At 41.1% G+C, this 17,392-nt stretch overlaps 1 protein-coding gene across 1 annotated transcript in view; it reads left to right on the top strand.

Annotated features, from left to right (window-relative positions):
* Positions 1–8,738, top strand: part of LOC141810918 (uncharacterized) — a 40,582-nt gene extending 31,844 nt beyond the window's left edge. The window contains exons 9-13 of the mRNA XM_074698781.1: positions 4,235–4,253; positions 4,374–4,456; positions 4,698–4,777; positions 5,620–6,498; positions 7,485–8,738. Of these exons, the coding sequence (XP_074554882.1) occupies positions 4,235–4,253; positions 4,374–4,456; positions 4,698–4,777; positions 5,620–6,498; positions 7,485–7,639 (1,216 nt within the window). The 3' untranslated portion in view covers positions 7,640–8,738. The remainder of the gene's footprint in view (positions 1–4,234; positions 4,254–4,373; positions 4,457–4,697; positions 4,778–5,619; positions 6,499–7,484) is intronic.
* The last annotated feature ends 8,654 nt before the right edge of the window (positions 8,739–17,392 follow it).

Below are 17,392 nucleotides of genomic sequence, written 5' to 3'. Positions count from 1 at the left end.
AAATTTTGAAGTCTTGTGTACCCCCTGAGTCTTTTTGTCATACCATGAGTACCCCTTCACTCATGCATGTTCATGATACTTCAAAAGTAGAACATAACACAACTGATTATTAAATAAAGATCATTCTGTTTTATCTCCAAACTTTGAAAATGTAATACTCTGGAATTATTATTATTTTTTCAACTCAAATTAAACATAAAAATAAATGCCTTGAAAACAAATAAGTATTATAAATAAATAAACAAATGAATAAATAAAAAATAATAACTTTATAAATAAATAAATATTTAAATAAACAAATAAATAAACACAAAAATCTAATAATTAACCTGGCTTTGTTAAATAAAACTCTCGTAACATTCACCACAAAAAATGGAGCGCTGTTGAATAAGTAACCTTGAAACAGGCATTTCAACTTTAAAAATCAGGGAAAAAACACTTAACAAAAAGAACATTCAGACCCACTTTAGCAGTTTCACATCTTTTGATCAGTCATCTGAGCTTTAATGAGACACTTGAGCTTGCTTTTCTTTCATAAGAGGGTGAGCATCTGTTTTGATTTTGTGCCACGGGTTATTGTCTCCCTAGAGAAATTAGTTGTAGCTCACACATACCATTTATTGATGGGCTTATCTCACTACTTCCAAGTTGAAAATAAACTATCCAGGACTGTTCACGTCCCCCCTGTTTTGGAATCACTGATGTAGAGAAGCAGCGTCTTCCTGTTTCCTGCTGCCATCATCAAGGAGCCCAGTGGTTTTGTTAAACAGCACCCTCAAAACTGCTTGTCAAACAGAGTTAAATCTCACTGAAGCACTTTGAGGAGAGCTAAGCATACAGGCGCAGCTAATCAGACTGATGTCGGCAGGCAGCCGCATCTAAAGCGCTGGCAGAGCTCTATGGGGGTGGAGGGGGGAATCAACACGACGCTGAGGATGAAACTCAAGAGGCTTAACAGAAACTGGTTGTCAACTCTTTGGGGGGTTTGGGTCCTAAAGATGTCTACAAGCTGTGACTCGACATATTTATACGGAACCTGCATCAAACACAGGAAAAAATGAAGTGGAACTCCTTAAGAGTGCAAATGCTGTTTCATTGTCCCATTAGCAAGAATCACTGAATGTCAGAGAGAAATCATAAAAACTGACACTGGACGATTTATGCACACACTCTTCCATGACAAACGTTTTGTAGAGAACAATAGATTCACTAAAACAGGACCTGGAACTCCTGAAGAGTGCAACAACAAACCTTTTAGCCAATCAAATGTGATTAAAACTTAAGCCACTGGCCGTAATGAAAGAATTGACCGACAACCTCATTTCATAGTTTGCAGAGTGTATCTTGAGTTCGACTCTCTGTTACATGTTTGTTGTTGTGACCTCTAAGAGAGACTGAACTACTGACCCAGCAGAGGTAATGAGTTGCTCACATGGCCTCAGAGTAATCCTCTTTGACACTAAAGTCATCTATCTCTGAGTGTCTGAGACGACAAGGAGGGAAACAAGAACTTTTCTGTCCAGCACTAAAGAAAAAAGAACATTACAGGCACAAAAAACAACTTTTTTCCATCACACAACAGAAATCTGGGATTAATTAAAGTGAATTAGACGACTGGCTGCTTTAAATGACTACTGCTCTTTTCATGGTGGAGGTTTGTCAGAGGCTGTGTTTACCTCCAGGACAAACAGTTCCTTTGGTATCAACCTTTTCACCAATTTTTCTTCCATTTACATCAAAGAAGGGAAAATTCCTTCAGAAACAGCCCTGTAATATAGCATATCCTGCTTTTCCGACCATTTTTCATGTCAGGTTCGAGAGTATTTGACCCATTTTTCCTCCATGTGGCTGCTCCCTGACATGAAACACGGAGGTATTGGAAAAAAGAAAGAGCTACCGTTCTTACAGAATCTCAAACTCCTGCAAGTTTCAAAGACTTAGCCTAAAATAAGAGACAGAATGAGCTTTGTATGGATGCAAAGTACGTGAAACACTCTGTTAACACACCTGTAAGTGTTTTTAACCCATTAAACTTCATTATTTAAAAACGTTGACCTCTTAGCCACATTTAGGGACACTGCCCACATCATCATTTGATAAAATCACAACATTACATCCATTTTAGTGAGGGCTGCAACTAACGATTATTTTAGCAATCGATTACTCTGACGATTATATTTAGGATTAATCGATTAATCGATTAATCGGGGAAAAAAAGGCTGAGAATGTATCTTGCAAAACCAAACATGCTTTGTTATTTTGGTTGATAACTGTTGTTTGCTTAATGATATATACAAAGAAACAACATACTTGAACTTAATTAAACTGGCCAGATGCTACATCAATAAAGTATAAAAAGTGATATGAATGTTTTGTCACCACAAGCAGTGGTCCCCAACCTTTTTTTGCGCCACAGACCAGTTTAATGTCAAACAATATTTTCACGGACCGGCTCTTATTTAATCTTTTTTTTTTTTTACCCTGCCTAAAGAAACTTTCCAAAGAAGTTTGTTTTTGTCCATTTTGTTGGGGTTCGGCGTCAAGAATGAGTCATAGACGGGTATGAGGAAGAGAATCCAGTCATTTTTCCAGATAAAACATTGCTCAGAATCAGATAATGAATCAAACTGAAATAATGTAAGTTGACTATTTATTTTTTTTTGCGCGGCCCAGTACCAATTGATCCACGGCCCGGGAGTTGGGGACCACTGACTTAAAGAATCAACAGTTTGGGCAAAATAACAGAAAATATATTGTTATGTCCTCAGATTAAGAACTTAGTGGGCCAAAACGGTAAATAAATAAAATGTGTCCTCAATCTTTTCACCTGCAGGTCAAACAGTTCAGCCCCTTTGCCCCACCACTATCTGTAGCAGCTAACGCTAATGCTAACATTAGTTTGATGAACTCCTTGTGGTTTTCAAACGGGGTGACGATTTAATAAAAAGACTAAACGAGTCCTAAAAGACAAAGAATGCATTTCACAACATATAAAGGAGTGTATGTGGGATTTTGTAGCTCCTCACCTCGGTGTTGAGCTCCCCGGCTTGTCATCGATGAGCCCAACATGTTTGCGTTGTGAGTGCTGGATAACTGCAGTCGTACTGCAGTGCCATGCGAAGCTATTTTATTTCACACGCTGTGTGCTTTAATTCATCGTGAAAAATTCCCAAACTCTGGCATTTTTTGGGGACGAACGGCTTCTCCAGCTTTGCCATTATTTGTGTGTTTATTTGTTTCCCTCACCTGCCGGCTCAGCTTCTCCTCCGCCACGCTGATCTGTTTACATGTGACGCATACAGCCCCGCAGCCTTGGTAATCTACACTCCAGTCCAGTAGGTGGCGATAATGCACCTTCAGCTAGTTGCTAACTGCTAAATAATGCAACAAAAAGGAAGAAGACAAACAAACTGAAGACAAACTAATACAGTAATGACGCAGCACAGTGCTTCGACGGTTGAGTAATCGATTTTTATCCATTTTATTGATTTGTCGTTGCAGCCCTAATTTATCACCAGTAACAAACAACTAATAGAGAACTCATAACACAAATAACCAAACTTCCCGTACAAAAACCATGTTTAGTTATACATATTAGGCCTTACTTATCCCAAATAGCAAGGTGAATCAAAAATTGCACACCAGACAAAAGCTCAGGTCTTTAAAGGTTAAGGTAGTCGGGGAAGTCAAAGCAGCAGATGACTCGGTTATTTTGCAGATAAGGGGAACATTGTTCCTTAAACATCTTTGGGTTCAGATATTTTAAGCTGAAAGTTTCCTCACATGAGAAAAACATCCAAGATCTTCTTTTAGAGCGGTATGTGAGTGAAGCAACAGACCGCACCACGACCAATTGAATCCAGACGTCAATACTCGTCTGGCTGAGGTGTTGTGATGGACGTCCACCAACAAATGGGAGAAACATTTGGCCGTCCACTCCCAACCTCACCCCACCAGACCCAACCCAGACCCGACCTGACCCTCAGTCACTACCTCAGCTGCACCTTCTTGGTCTATTCTGCGTGTTTGTGTTCACACTTGGCAGGTAAATCAAAAACAGGGTGTTATTGAACAAAGGAGAAAACACAGGCAGAAGAATGAGATGTAGTTGAAGACATCTGGCTTCACTTGGACCTGCTCTCACTTATAGTCCAGATTCTGAAAAACAGAGCTGAGAAATATTTGCGTCAACTGTTATGCAAGCCCTTTCTGGTCGTCTCATAACCTTTGTCAGATTTTCCAAAGCTGCAGAGGTACGGCTCAATTTATTCGTCTTCACAACCGGCGTCTGGGTTAAAAGGCTGCCAGAGATCATTTTCACATTTTTCCACACTGGAGTTTTCCACCAACAGCCTACTTAACTTCTTCATGAGTTGTTGCGTGCACACACTTTGCATTGGTGTTTAAGAGGGCAAATATCAGCATCAGGATCCTGGAGTGTGGAGGTGAATCTCAGGTAGGTCATTTTTGCATTAACACACCTTTCATGGTGGACGCTCTGCATGTTTTGCACCTGTTCAGGCTCAGTTAAAGCAGTCTTTAAGGATGCTCCTTCAAACATTTGGATGATGACACCTCAAATTTTCAGTCTGGAGAAGAAGCCTCCCCTCCTCCCTCTTCCTCCTCTCCCTCTCTGATTCTCCATCTACCCTGGTCTCTCCTCCCCCTCTCTCCTCTTTCCTTGTGTTTCTCTCCAGAGACTTCCCAGTTTTTGAACACCACACTGTTCTTACCTTCTGGCCCTCCACCCCACGCGCACAAAGGCAGAGAAGCTCAGGTAAGCTTCATATGAAGGCATGGATTTGTGATGTTGTTCTTTTCTTCTTTTGTTGGGGTTATGATCTGACTCTGTGAGGCTTTTGTGCAGCAGCAAGAAGAGAAGGAGACAAATGCATGAAGCAGAAAATAAGTGTTGGAAGTTTGCTGATTGCATTTAGTTTTAGGAAATCCTGCAGCTTTATTAGCTGAGATCTTACATGTGTCGCGTCTTTAGGAGCTCTTTCACACTCCTTCCTTTGACTTAACTCAGTCTGTTGCTCTTGGATCCAGTTTCTGTCTGCATTTTTCATGCCTCTGGAATCAATCACTCTGGTTTTGCATTGTGTGCAGGGCTGATTTTTGCACAGTCATGTTTCCAACTAATTATATCCTAGGAATCAGATGCTTTCAGATGTGTTTGCTAAGGGACACGGAAAGAAAGGTGACGTTTTAAAGTTTTCTTCCACGTGTGTACATTGGGATTGGTGAATTATTGTCGTGCATTTTGAGAACATCTGTGTTGGATTACGGTTCACACTGCTGCAGGAATTCATGCAGTGTACAGATGAGGTGGACCTTGCAGAGGCACTTGGTTCCCAGTCAGTTGATGTGAACTCTTGACCAATTATATAACACCTCGGACCGGTCCGCGGAACGGGTGTGGTGACTTGGTGTCGTATTGGAGGAGGGGGCTTGTTTGAAATCTTCAGAGTTAAGGAGTTTGAGCATCTGGTTTGGTTTTAAAGATCTCTTATGTTATATGTTAATCTAATGTGTGAATGATTGGTCAGATTTGTACTCTACCAATAGAAGTTAAAAAAGATTTCTTCATCAGATTTCCCATTTTTGTTGTACTTTCAGAAGCCATGTTTCCTCTCCGTCTACCCCTGCTGGCCGTTTTGGTCAGCGTGGTGCTGTGCCAATATGACGACTACGACTACATGCCTGCGTCCATGCTGGGACCCTCTGGGCCCAACTGCAACCAAGAATGTGACTGCCCAATAAACTTCCCCAGTGCCATGTACTGCGACAGCCGCAAGCTCAAGTCCGTCCCCATGGTCCCCACAGGGATCAAGTACCTGTACCTCCAAAACAACCAAATACAAGAGATTAAAGCCGGTGTGTTTGATAACGTCACCGACACACTGCGCTGGCTCATCCTGGACCATAACCAGATCACCAACGGGAAGATAGAAAAGGGCACAATCGACAAACTCGCAGTCCTGGAGAAGCTTTTCTTCAGCTTCAACGACCTGACGGAGCCCGTCATCCCTCCCTCAAAGTCCCTGGAGGAGCTGAAGATGATGAACAACAAATTGTCCAAGTTCCCCTCAGGTCTCCTGTCTGACAAGGAGAACCTGACCTCCATCAACCTGCAGTTCAACGAGCTCACATCTGACGGCATCAGTGGGGCTTTCAAAGGCTCGAAGAAGCTCCTCTCCCTCGACGTGAGCCACAACAAACTGAAGAAGCTCCCAGCCGGAGTCCCCAGCTCACTGGAGATCCTCTACGCCGACTTCAACGAAATTGACGGCATTGGAGCCGGGTACCTGAACAAGCTGCCCTCCCTGCAGTACCTCAGGGTCTCCAACAACAAGCTGGTGGACTCTGGGATCCCTGCTGGGGTGTTCAACGTGACGTCACTGGTGGAGCTGGATCTGTCCTTCAACAAACTGCAGACCATTCCTGAGATCAACGAGCAGCTGGAGCAGCTGTACCTTCAGGCCAACGAGATCAACAGTGAGTCACAACCAGCTGTCTGACCTCAGTGGTGTCAAGTCCATCCGGGATTAAATAATCTTTACCTGGTTAATCTGGCCTCATATTGGGTCTAGGTCAAATTTGAGTTTTATATGGTTGTTGTTGGGGCTAAGCTAGTCACAAATGGTCTAGAGATAGGCCTGGAGATAAATTCTAGACACATAAGACCAAAATTTAAAAAAGCCTCAGTCATGTGAAGGCCACTTTAGAAACTTTGGACCAATAAAAAGTTTGGTGTCCTGTTTGGGCCTGGTGCAGGTACGTTAGCTAGGATTTAGCATGCCATCCCAGGACATTTTCATGCATTTGGAACTGGGTCAAGGCTAAGCTAAGTAGCTTGCAGCTTTGTTCTCATTGCCTTTGCAGGTTTATCACTATCTGTGATTGTTCATTGATGCTTTCTAAAACCTTTCAGCAAATAAAACTGTTTAAATGATGTTCACTATTTTAGCAAAGGCAAAAAAGTGCCAAAAATAGTTTTCACTGTTGCCCTCTAGAGGTCGGATGGTTCGCAAGGGACAGGTTAAGGGCCTGTGTCCACTACATGTGTTTTTCTTTTTGCACTGCAAGCATCAAATTTCCATGCAAGTGAGCATCTTCAAAAAATGCATCAGTCCTTTTATGTTAAACTTTAGGAACTCGAACGCTCTCATAAATGTCTCTTCTCCCTCACTGACCAATCAGACCAATCAGAGTCAAGAAGGGGCGGGACTTAAGTGATCAACTTTGACAACTGTTTTCAAAGGGTACAAGCTAAGGCTAGATTGTTTTTACATATCCTTTATATATAAGAAAATATTAAAAGCACGCCTAATGATCAGTGTGGGCCGGTTGCAGTGCTCTCAAACAAAGGTAGAGGGCGCTGCAACTGCAAAAGGCTATTAATAGACACCGGCCCTTACATTCATTTTTTAAAAATGATCAAAGGTTTTCTTAACTTTTCCTCTCTTTTTGATCCTTCTCAGAGTTTGACCTGGCAAGTTTCTGCAAGTTCGTCAGTCCCCTCAACTATTCCCATCTGAAGCATCTGCGCCTGGACGCCAACAACATCACACACAGCAGCATGCCCCCCGAGTCCAGCAACTGCCTACGCGTAGCTTCAGACATCATGTTCGAATAAGAACCTTCCGGCACCCTGCAGCCTCTCAGTAACCACGGCACAGCTCATCGCCTCCTGGACTTTAATGTCGTAGTATCCCTCCTTTCACGGTACCCACATTTCCTTGCACATAAACCATTATGGGGTACTACGATGGCACCTTCATCATCTGCAGACATGTTAAAACAGTGAAAATTTCAGAAAACCATTTAGTGAGATTTTGCGCAACAAGAAATCAGACCAATTTAAACAGCAACAAATCAATATTCTCAATGATGGAGGAAAGATGAGGGTGAAAATCTATTAAAAAAAATAAATAAAATGAAGAAAAACTAAAAAAAACAACCTAATGTCATGCAGATTGAGATGAATCTGTTGCCATTGATTGAAAACACACACTAAAACATTCCAGACTTTATTTCTTGACGTTGAGCGTAAATAACGGCTTCAGTGTCTGAATTCCCTGGTGGTGTCGTTTTGTTGTCTGTCTTGAATGTTCCAGTGTTCCTAGAATAATGTGGGTACAATTATTAATCCATTGCTGTGCAAAGGACCAGCATGAAGTGACTGCAAACCCAGAGCTCAGTGTGAAATATGTTATGTAAGAAACTTCAAGAAATGTAAAAAAGAAGAAACGGTTACAGAGGAGTCGTATTTCTGACTGAACCACAGAAGAATGAAGGAACATACCAAAGTTATTTATCCGTGTGTGCAGTTTCTATCATAAGTCTTGGAGTTGAACAGAAATGAAACACGGTTAAAAAGCTTTGGTATCAGTAACCTGGAGTTGAATTATGAGTCAAATAGTGTCTCTACGTAACCCACCTCCTCTGTCCACTCTCTTGTGCTTTCGCGACTTGTATACAACATCTGCATTACTTGCATGAAGCCAATGGTACCATTCTTTGATAATAAACTACAGCTTTTGCAGTTAAGGAGCTTTCATTGTTACATTGTTGTTGTTTACCATGTTTGACACATGTTTTGACGCGTACAACGTCCGCCTGGCAGCAGCTCAGGTTCTGTTGATAGAATATCACACTGTGTTTTGGTCATTTTTGGTTTCATGGTGATTTCTTTTGTGGCATTTTGACTCAGTAACTGCTCTGGATTTACTGTGAGGAAACAAACACAGTTGAATAAACGATATTTACAAAAGATTTGTATGATACTGCTTTTTAAACCTGCTGAAGTTAATTTCTTGGGTGCTTTAAAAAAAGCATGTCTGTGTAGCAAATAGCATTGAGTCCCTTAATTTCATTAGGCAATATCTGTTCATCACAATAAATTTAACAATAAATTTTCAATCATTAATAAGAATTAATGTCAGCCTTTCAATAGCTATTCCCATTCAATATCAGACTCAATAATCAGACGCGATTTATCCCAAACTTTTGAGCTTAATTAAAAATATCATAGACTTTCAGTGGGTAAGAGCAGTAAATCACACTTTTTGTAACTAATTGCAGTTAATCACAGATTTTGAATAACATATCATGATTAATCAAAGGTTATGAATGAATAATCGCAATTAATTCTAATTGATCGCGATTAATCACAGACTTAAACGTGATAAATCGCAGACGATTAATTTATTGTAGCAATTAATCAGAGGCTTACAAGGGCTAAAATGTATTATTTGCAGACTTTTAAAAGCTAATCACAATTTCAATAACTTAAAGCAGTAAATACCACACACTTTCACAATTAATGGCTGACTTAGAATAAATAACTGCGATTAATCACAATTAATCGCGATTAATCACAATTAATCGCAATAAATCACAGACCTTTAAGTACTTGTAGCAATTAATCAGAGGCTTACAAGAACTAAAATACATCATTTGAAGGGTTCTAAAAGCCAATAACTTATAGCAGTTAACCATACACCTACACAATTAATTGCAGACTTTGAATAAATAACTGTGATTAATCACAATTCATTGCAATTGATCGTAGACTTGATTGCAATAAATCACAGACTTTGAATTACTTGTAGTGATTAATCAGAGGCAAACAAGAATGTAAATATATCATTTGCAGACTTTTAAAAGCTCATCACAATTTTCATAACTTATAGCTGCTTACCACAGGCTATGAATGAATAATTGCAATTAATCACGATTAATTACAATTAATCGCAGATTTAATGGTGATAAATCACAGACTTTTAATTACTTATAGCCGTTAATCAAAGGCTAATAAGAACTAAAATATATCACTTGCAGGGTTTTAAAAGCTACTCACAATTTCATTAACTTATAGCAGCTAACCACACACTTTCACAATTTACTGCAGACTTTAAATTTATAATTGTGATTAATCGCGATTAATCAGAATTAATTGCCGACTAATAATAGCCAATTTTGATTATTCTCAAAATTCAAACAGCCCTAATCTTTTGGGTGAAGGAATGTTTCCACTTAATTCTAATAAGGGATAAAAAAAAGTGTTTCAGACAAGCAGAAAATCATTTATTGTCCTCCTGAGCCTGTTTTTATTGCTCCAGATCTTTGGTTTTCTAACATATTCCAACTGTTTTAAGGAAACTGGTTTAAACTGGTGTTCACTCATACAGAAAACTTCTTCTCAGATCCGTCCCGTGTGTTCCTGAAGCTGCAGAATGAAGATACAACGTCGGTCCAAGAGGGATGCAGGGGTTTCAAGGTTTGGCGTAAGACTGCAACTTTAAAATACTTCATATGTAAACTGAACCGTTCAACTGTTCAACACAAACCACAAATATCTCAAAAGTGAAGCTTCCCGTGGAGCTCCAATAGAGGCTGCCTGAAACCCTCCTATAGCGTTCACTCTCCATTAGGACCAGTTTCAGTCCACATATTTGGTTTGTTACTGGATCCTCAGTGCGCTCGCTGCCAGTAACCTGCGGTCAGGGTGATAAAATGTTTGTCATTTTTCTAAAAGCTTTAGTCTCAGCTGACACTGTGAGATTTTAAGGAGGAACTCGAACAGCATTCTTTACACAACTGTTTCCCATCCCAGCCATCACTCAGAAATGGCCTGCAGAGAAATCTGATTTCTGGGCATGTTATGAAGCTGAGGTCAGCAAAGTCTCACAATTTGAAGAAGAATGAGAAATGTGATGTGCCAAAAGAGTCAAGACAGAAATAACGACCTATTCTTTGCAGTTAACTGAATAAAACCTCAATTTTTCACTGCTGCAGTTGTTCTCGCTCCATTGTGCTTTGTGTGATCGAGCTTTTAGTTAATCATCAGGTTTGGAGTAATCCAGCTCCAGAGTTTCTCAGCCTCTCATAAATAGACAGAAACTGTCATCACGTCTAAATATGACAGATGAGATTATGCTCCCATAAAACATCCGACCACAACCCCCTGCAACATCCTCTGAGTGATGTACGAGAACTCTGACAAGTCATAAATCAGAGTTTGAAAAGTTGTCGTGTTTTCCTGATGTTAGATTTCCTCCACAGTTTGAAAGCTGCACACTAAAACCTCTGAGATGCTTCCCATGTGTGGGAAAGTTATTAGTACAGAGCTCTTATTAGAGCAGACAGCATTCAGAGACAGTAGGTGAGTCGATTGTGTAGAAAGCTTCCAGATGTCCTGCTCGCTGTTTGCAATGAGCTCCAGCTGTCTATTAAATCTGACCCACTTTGTATTCGACTAAGGAGCCTGAAAAGAGTCCATCAGGAGGAGCTTAGAGGGAGATTCAATACCTTAAACACTCCTTCAGATATCTAACACCATCAGGACGTAGAAGCATGAGCAATTAGTATGTTACATGTTGTTTTAACAGCTTTTCCACGTCATCTGTTGTTTTCATACACTTATTCAAACTGATTCCAACCTCATACAGATCCTCTGGAGCTCCTGCTGCTTGAGTCTAGACAATAAAGTCTTTTATGAAGCCTTAAGCCTCACATCCTCCTGGTGGAGACGCTGAGTGAAAGTATGATCAGCTGAAGCAGCAAGGTGGCTCCAAACATCCTTCAGCCTCCAGCTGATTTTTTAATCCGTGCATCATCGCCCTGATCTTTACACCTTTCTCCACTGGAGACTCAAATCAGACTTTACAGTTTCCCTGCTCATGCTTTAACTCAAGCTCCGTCACGTTTCTCCGGCTTTTCTCCTTGAAACATGGCCTCCAGATGTGCATCTGTGGCTTTAGCTCAGACACGCACATCAGAGGAGCAGAGAAGGAGGATGATCCATCACTCAGGCTCTGTTTCTAACCCCTTTGGCTTACAGGTGGGCACACTGTCACTGACAGAGCCCTGTTGTGGCTTCCTGTTGCAGCAGCTCTGTCTTCTTTATCCGTTTCTTGTCATTTTTTCATCTCTTTTTCGTCATCTTTGTATTTTGAGTGGGTCATCACTTTGTATGGTTCATTTGTTGGTCATGGACACCAAAATGTTTTTTTCTTCAGTGATATTTTTACTATTTTTTCTCCTGTGTTTGTCTGGAGACCCTACATGTAACCATGGCTGCATTGTTTACATGTGAAATCAGCTGTTAGCAGCCTGTAGAATGTCAGTGCTAACTGGTGCCAAGCCGGATGTTTCCCCACAAGGTGAGGAGAAGGAGGTGAGGATGTGCTGGTTCTCAGGTGTGAGCTAAGAAGTCACGTAAGAACGTAAGATCTATCTACAATAAGATGGACAAGCTAGCTGTGCTAACCCAGCAACAGAGAGAATACCAGAGGGCAGAGTAGCATCATGCTATTCACAGACATGGCTAACAGAGCTAACACCAGACACCAACGCCACATTGGAAGAACTTCACCTGCTGTGAGCAGACAGGATCCAGGAGACAGAGACTGAACAGACTGCTGAAGAAGCTCAGTCCTCAACCCTGTGGAGGTGGAGGCTGGCTGAACTGGACAATGATGGACAAGCTGTCAGCATCTATTTTCTTATGGAACTTTTTGCACTTTCTGTACACTTTCTTACTTTTGTTTTCTTGATTGCTGCTGTGACTACTCCTGAATTTCTCCTTGGGGTTAAATAAAGTATTTTCTATTCTATTCGGTTTAAAGTCCATCAAAGCACCAGCGCTCCAATTTTACCATTTTTTAAGTGCTCTTTGAATTACCGTAACTCTACAACAAATTGGGCAAGCAAAAAAAAATTAAACAGTTACAGAAAGAAGAGTAGATGAATGTTCCAGGCATGATCTCTGACTCTTCTAAGGGACAGAATAACAAGAAAAAGTCCGACTGGCCTGGATGATACATTTCTTTTCTTTGATCAAAATCTGTTATTCTTTTTGTCTCTAGTTGTTAACCCTCTCAAAACTCTGAGTTTTAAACTGCAGTATTTCTGTAGCCACAATGAATGCAAAGGCCTCTACAGCCTCTTTTATTTACAAAATGTAAATTTGCTTACTGCTGGAGAGACACCTCCATGGTTTTGAAGAACTTACAAAGCGACACAAACATAGCTCTGAGACAACATGACAACAAAAAGCACTCAGATACTTAACCAATGATTACAAATCTGCAGAAATAATTGCTGATTGACAAGGAATCACAGAAGCAATGAGTCTGCAGTCAGGCAAGCTTCGAAACACTGCAGGATTAGTAAGTTTCTGCTAATGCTAACATGCTACCTACTTAAAAGTCCTGTGTGTGTGCATGGATGGGGCTAGATTTTGTGAAAGGATGTCTTTGTAGCTTGTTAGAGTGATGTAAATGGATGTCTATCAAACCGTCCCAGGGTCAGGGGTCGTGAAATTCCTTCCAAAAATATTAACAACTGCGTATTTCTCCATTATTGTAAAAATGGAATCAAAAATGGTGGTTTAATTTCACATTGAATCATGCAAACAGAAAATGTTCGACTAGTTTCTCTTCTTATATGTGGCTGAATTTCCTTGCATCCTGGATCTCTCGCCTCAGATGGTTTCAGACACTGATGAAAGGAGCTACAAACAGAAAATCTGGGTTGGAAAATGGGAATTTCCCTGTAAAAAGCCGGGTGTTCGTGTCTGAGTGTAAACCCCTCTAAGCCTCACTCTGACCTCACCTGACAACCCCGCCAACACACCCCGAGGCCTGTGAGTCATAAAGTGGTCCAGCACCCATCCCCCTGTCCAAATCATCCCTAACCAAATGGTTCAGCTGGGTGGAGTGACAACAGTCTCACCCTGAATGTGATTACTCCAATTTCTTTAAGAAAAAAAGGACAAATTGAAAGAGGCGGAAAGAAAGTGAAGGGCTGGTAGAAAAGTCTCAGAGGACATCCCAACCCTCCTCCCTCCAACAACACAGGCTCCATCCTCTCAGGGCAGCCGGTGCACGACCAAGGTGGATTCAAACCAGCAACTAAACAAGCAAACAGGGACGGTCTGCAGGGCTGAGGCACACTGAGAGGAGAAGAGAGGGACCAAAGCTCATCTGTCTCCATGCAGACAGCTCCCAGCATCTGGACGAGCAGGTACGATGAATGTCTTTGGTGATAAATCCAATCAGGAGGAGGAGTGAGGAGAACGTGCAGGACATATTTCAGGTTTAACATCTGACTGTGTTTATCTTTACCTTTGATGTGGAGCTCTTTTCAGCTATCTCAGGACACACAGGTGTGAGCGGCGCAGGAGCCTTAGAGGTGTTTTCATCCCAGGGTTTAAGATGTTTCAGGTTTCCTTTTTGGGTTAGTTGATTTCAGGATTTAAGATGATTGATGTCACAATTACATTGATTGTGCATGACATTGGAGATAGATGTCGCTTATTGAAGTTTGCAAATAACTAACATCCTGCTCATTTATCCATTTGATGCATTAAACTCGTCAAACTCCATCAAATGGTTCAAAGTTCTGAGTTTGATTCCTGCAAAGCCATCAGCTGGAGCACACCCCGTTAAACCCATGCAGAGACGTGATTACCATAACTGGCTCAGACACAAAGCCTCTGCAGGAAATTAGCATTATCATTTCCCTCTGCATGTGTTTCTCTTTAGGCTGTCAGGCAGAAAGGAGACATTTGTCACTGATATGTGAAATCTGTGAATCACTGAGTCAGCGTTTTTCAGCTGTTTGAGAGTCAATGAAACCCTGAAACCATTCATGAAGAATGATGGGTGTTTTTCAGTGAGAATGAAGAGTTTTAGAGGGTGTTTTAAACATGTTATGAGCTGAATATCTACTTTTTATTGACATTCCTGCACCATGAATAAGTGATTGGTTTTTCTCATTTATGGTGCCAGTAAGAGACGCAGATGACTCCAATATGCACTGATCCCTGATCAGATCCTGAGCTTTCTGCAGTTTCTGTATTGTCATATCAAAATGCAACACATGTGAAGATTGAATCATGTTCTGCTGCAAAATAAGACATGTTGGCCTCTACTGGGTTATCTTTTACATGTACAAAAAGTTTATAGAGGACACAAAGTTCATACATTTTGAGTAAGGTAAGAGTGAATTAACTCTTGGGCTCTTATTGTTACTTCCCTGCGTGAATGATGTCTGCCTGGTATGAGCAATAGGTCCTGATTGAAGTATTAAAAACATCCAGCTCAGGAACTTTTATTCAAGGATGTAATAGTTGTAAAGTCCCAGCAGCTTGTTGAAGCAGTGGAAAAAGAGAAAAACGACAGGAAGAAACTCAGGTCCACACAGTACTGGGAGTTCACAAACTGCCGGTCGTATATTTGACACTTCAGCCTTGCCAAGTGCGGTTTACGGCTACTACTCTCTCATGACCAAAATAGTTGCCACCTTTAACCATCACCGTATGAACACAATAAAACAGAGTAAAGTACGTCCGACTGGTGCGGTATCCTGTCATGAAGTAGGACAGAAGTGGGCACTGCTTGGTGACGTCATCACCAGGCGACACAACATTGACCTTGGTTGTGTCCGAAATCACTCACTCATTCCCTACTCACTACTCACTATAAAGTGAAATAGATGTAGTTGACTATATAGTCCACTCAATAACATTTTGGACACTACTCACTCACTCGCCAGCCGCTGACAGTGATGTAATTACTCTTGTGTCGCTCACAGACACAGGCAGAGGATTTACAGATATAACTTTTCTCAAACACTACAAAACAGTATTTATTTCAGTGATAACTAATATTATACTTAGCTTATTTTCCGCAACAGCCAAATATAAAAGAAACATTTATTACATGTTATTTTTTTAAATATATAAACCATATATTTGCACGGAACTTATGCTGTGTTTAAGAATTACAAGGTCCAGTGAATGCAACACCTGCGATGAAAAAGAAAAGTTAGACAGAGTTAAACAGAGAGCTAAGTGTTATTCTCTGACAGTTTTTAATGTTGTTTCATGTTATCAGTAATCACTAATCATGTAATCAGCCATTTCTTCTGTTTGAACCACAATGCATGATGGTATATATTGCTCACATAGTGAGCATCACTAATACATTACTTTTCAAAATGCATTGTGGGATACATTGAGTAGACTATATAGTGAATGACCACGCTCACTCAGATTTCGGACAGCACTACAAAATCGCGTTTTCACTATAAAGTGAATACGGAGTGATTTCGGACACAGCCACTGTTAAAGGAACATTTCAAAGACTCGACTGTTACAAGGAGTTAGATGGTTCCTGTGGTCAATTGTTGTTTATGTTGTCCCGTGAAAATTACGCAAATTAGTCCAGTGACGTATGGTGGAAAAAAAGTCACTGCACTACGCCTCCAGACCAGTAGAGGGCAGTTAGACAGAGATATAGACCATATAAGCAGACAGAGGCCAATGTAGTCATTAGCCTGTTAGCATCGAGGAGCTTTGGCCTGTGCTGGTTTTTGAGATGAGCTCTAGGGATAAGAATTCAAAATGCCTGAATTGCCTCCTTAAAGCATAAAGATGTATTTTAAAAGCCACATTCGGTTCAAAGAGCGACTCTCCAACATTAAATGCTGATCTAATGAGAAGATCATGACCCATTTATACATAAACGTACAAAAAACTAAACCAGAATGCTTTTCCAACAACTTCCTCTTTGTTTGAACAGCTGTTGTAAATTGGATATCCACTGACTTGTCTCCAGTTTACAGGGTCACTCTTTAAACTGGAACACCAGGAGCTGGCAGAGACACATTCACACCATCAGGGTGTTTTAGACCAAGTCCCTCACAACCGGAGGTCATCTCATTGCGGCCGTATGGAGGGAGGGAGAATAAAAACACTGTGGAGAATCCGCCAATCCCTGACTTTAAGTTCAAACAAGTTTATCTGTAAATAACAAGACATGCAGGAACAAGGTGTGTAGCATGCTGTGCAAAGCAGTTTAAGCTAACAGGCTAACCCTTCAAGCTTGTTAGGATGGTACAGTTAGTAAGAGGAGTTTGTCCTTGACGCACAGTTCCTTTAAATGAACCGTAACGTTGAGATGTGTGATTGATGGTGTAGGGATTACAGACATGTGGAAAGGAGTGATCGCTGCTCGAGCAGCGCGGCACACCCAGGAGGAGCTCTAATGGGATTGTTCGGCTGATCATGGATGAGCGTTGCCCCTCTTCTCACCCAACTCAGCGGGGATTATCCTTCTGCATTCTCACCTTTGCCGTCATCACTGGAAATTAGCCCAATCCCACGCTGGCATGCTGAGAGGTCAGGAAGCATGACCCGAGCTAGATGGACAAAAACAATGTGCTGGGGCAGCGTGCGGCAAAATCCCCACGGATTAAGTCTGACCCCCATCACACTGAGGCCTGTTTGGTTTGTAGACAGTGTTTGCTGAGGCTGGGGTCCATATTTGACTCCCGACAACTTGTCTTACCTCACTAAGAAACTAAGATACATGATAAA

This window comes from Halichoeres trimaculatus, unplaced genomic scaffold (genome assembly GCF_033239565.1).
Source record: "Halichoeres trimaculatus isolate MK-OKI-2021-1 unplaced genomic scaffold, fHalTri1.1 fHalTri1_scaffold_21, whole genome shotgun sequence".
Lineage (NCBI taxonomy): Eukaryota > Metazoa > Chordata > Actinopteri > Labriformes > Labridae > Halichoeres > Halichoeres trimaculatus.
The sequence above is the reverse complement of the archived record's forward strand: the minus strand, read 5'-3'. Positions and strand labels throughout refer to the sequence as shown.